The 3,351-nt window shown below is 35.4% G+C and overlaps 1 protein-coding gene across 1 annotated transcript in view; it reads left to right on the top strand.

The window, feature by feature from the left end:
- The window catches only part of CD302 (CD302 molecule), a 52,592-nt gene extending 49,704 nt beyond the window's left edge, over nucleotides 1–2,888 (top strand). Inside the window, exon 16 of the mRNA XM_038585086.1 lies at nucleotides 2,802–2,888. Within this exon, the coding sequence (XP_038441014.1) occupies nucleotides 2,802–2,888 (87 nt within the window). The remainder of the gene's footprint in view (nucleotides 1–2,801) is intronic.
- The last annotated feature ends 463 nt before the right edge of the window (nucleotides 2,889–3,351 follow it).

Here is a 3,351-nt window from a genome sequence, read left to right as displayed (position 1 = left end):
TAGCAACATCAAGCAGCTCTGGAAAATGTGACTACAAGTCTGACCCAAGGACCGCAGCTCCCCTGCTTTGATGTTGCTCTACACTAGGAATGTTAGCCTCCTCTGCATGATCCAATGGTCTCTATAAATTGACTCCAGCCATAGCAGGCAAGAAAGGAAGGTGAGGGGAAGACCTTGGAGGAAATCTCCATCACTTTTTTGGAGTTTTCTCTAAGCCAAGATTCTGGTGGTACTGTGCCAAGTGAGGGGAGATTCTCCTAGAACACTGCCTGGCTGGCCTTGGTTCCTGACACAGCCACAGTCAGGTGTTTCTTTTAGTTAGTTTTTTGGTAGATTTTCTAATCTCTTCACACCTAATAACTCTACTTAATAGAATGGCATAGTATATTGCATCAGTGTTCTGGAAACATTTTTGGGTTTTTTTTTTTTTTAACGCTTCTCTGAAGTTTTTCACTTCTCATTTGTTAAACATATTCTATAAAAATGGCATGCTACCACACAGTTATTACCAGAACAATTGCTTTGAAAATAGGGCTTTTCCAGGGCTTGCTCAGTTCTTTGTCTCAGGCAACCTGCAGCACTTCTTGGTAATCACTTACTTTGGCTACATAGCAAAGGTACTATCATATGTCTCATACTTCCCATCTATATTTTTATGGCATGACAGCTCTCCTACACCCACTTTGACCCTTTACCCTTTTTTAAAAATACCACATTTCTTCCTTCAACCTGGTCTTCTATTTCAACTATAGGATATTTCTTACTAAAAAAAAAAAACAAAAGAAAAAGAATATTTCTTACTACGAGCTTAATTCAAATATCTAGACTAAAATGTTTAATTTTCTCCATAAACCAGTATCCTTTCTTATTTATTTCCTCTTTTTAAAAAAATTATTTATTCCATGAAGACACAGAGAAAGAGGCCGAGACACAGCAGAGGGGAAGCAGACCCCGATAGGGAAACCAAAGGTGGGAATCTATCCCGGACCCCAGGACCACACCCTGAGCCAGGCCGATGCCAACACGAGCTACCCTGCATCCTTTTCTATTTCTATAAACATCAGTCATTAGCAAGGGTGGACCCAGCACGTGTGTTTAAATTTCAGTTCTATAACCTGTAACATTACTCAGACTCACTTTCTTCCTTAAAAGATATATGTACTGCATCTACCTCACAAGATCACCTAATTATAAGTGAAAAGTACGCTACTCACAAGTTAACAAGTATTTAGCTGATGCCACCTCATCCGATTACCAGTTGTCCATCACCAGCACCATCTCTTATAATACTCATTCTTGCATAAACGATACCTCACTGTCATAGCTCCTATAAACTACTTGTTTACTTCTCGCCTACTAACTTAAGTTCTGTGACAAACAACTGTTTTATATCTTGTCCATTGTGTTTTATCCCCAGAGCAAGTATAGACGTCTTGGACTACTATTTATGGAAGCAATAACTGAATGAATTTTGCAAAGGAAGATGACTAATTGCACTTTTCATGTCTCTTAATCCTACTTGCTACATCTTGAAATCTGACTTGAGATTGAGTCTTCTTCATACTCTCCTGGTCATGTCAAAAAAACTTTATAATGCTGTTGCCTACCATCAATCTAATTTCCTCAACCTTGTTTTTTCACCATGGCACCGATGCAAATTTTTTTTTTTTTTTGTTTTTTTTTTTCTTTTTTTGTTTTTTTTTTTCTTCTTGATCTGTATCCCATTTTCCTCACTTTCCTTTAGTTTCTCACCTTCCACTCTTTCCTTAGATTTAGCTTTTATTTTATGCACCTCCTCATTCCATTCCCAATTAGAAAGGCTTACCTTATCCCATCTGTACAAAAGCACAGTTCAAGTCCTACCCTTTTGGAAACAGGCCACAGGAACCACTTCCTCTGCTGAGTTTCATTAGAAACGACAGTGGAACTATAACTTTACAATTATAGAGCCACCTTTTTTTAATAGATTTTATTTCTCAATTAAGTTAAGTTAGGTAGCTTGAGAGAGCATGCCATGGTGTTTCTTCCCTCCGATCGCATCTAATATCATGCTCCATACCTAAAAGAGGCACTCTTGTGGATCTGTTGCCTGACCTAGTACACAATGCCAAATTTATTGTTAATATGCAGGTTTTCCACCATTGTACTGACCTTGACAGCAACGCACAGTCTCTGATATCATAATCCTGCTGAAACCATTTTCCATGAGAAATTAGACACCTTAGAAAAACAAGAGAGCTTGGAACTTACGACTGATGTATAATATTTGCAATTTGATGTAATTTAGCAGCTTAATAACTCAAACCACATTCACATGTCCAGTAGAAAACTTTTCCATTCTTCTCTTTTTTAATATCAAGATGTTAAATCATTGGAAAAGATGACTTAAGAAAATATCATACTTCCAAACAATGGAAAGCTCCAGTTTCAGAGTAGAGGTTAATCGTGCATTAAATTTGCAGCTGGAATTATAGAGAATAAGGACCTTGCAGAAAGACCTTTTTTTGGCATGTGTTTGAAATGCCATTATTCAATTAACTAATGTCAGAAATATGCTCCTATTTGAAAATGAAAGTCCAAATAAATTTTACATTTGGAGTATATATGATGAAGTACACAAGGTACTGCGGAGAATATTTTAATAAATTTTAATATAATTTGCTCCATAAGTCTTACCCTAAAACCTCTCTTTATGATAATTTAAACATTTGAAATCGTATTTAAGGTCTTTTTAGGTCCCCCAAACAAATTAATTTCCTTTAATAAAGATACATTTTTTTTCATACTCTTATGTTTTTAAGAATGAACGTAAAAGCTTTCCTCATTGTGGGAAAAGGAATGAAACCAGCACAAAAGAAAATGAAAAAGATGACCACTGTATCTTATAACCATTTTTTATATTTTTATGGACTAAGAGAGATGTCTGGCTTATTTTTCAATTTTTTAAAAAATTTAGTTATTATTTAGGTATGGTTTATTTTTTTAAAATAAAAAAAGGTTGTATCTTTTCCCCTCACTTCATGTTGTGAATGTTTTCCTTTCAATAAAGATACTTCTCATATTTTATGTTACATGTTAGTGGATTATTATTTAACAATCATTTACCTGATATGAAACAAATATCCCTTAAGATTATCCCAAACAAGAAAGTTTTAAACTTCTGGTTATGATCACTCCACTCCAGTTCCCTGTAAATCGGGGCTCCTTTTATTCAAACCTATCCACAGCCCAACGCCTCACTAGGTAAAAAGACTTATTTAAAAAAAATTTGAGCACCGATTTGGCACAAATATTAGCAATTCACATGTCCTAGAATGCTTCATATATACGTTTCTTTGTCACTAACTGAAA

The sequence above is a fragment of the Canis lupus genome, chromosome 36, assembly GCF_011100685.1.
Source record: "Canis lupus familiaris isolate Mischka breed German Shepherd chromosome 36, alternate assembly UU_Cfam_GSD_1.0, whole genome shotgun sequence".
NCBI classification, from domain to species: domain Eukaryota; kingdom Metazoa; phylum Chordata; class Mammalia; order Carnivora; family Canidae; genus Canis; species Canis lupus.
Note: the sequence above shows the minus strand (reverse complement) of the source record. Positions and strands in the feature narration are given on the sequence as shown.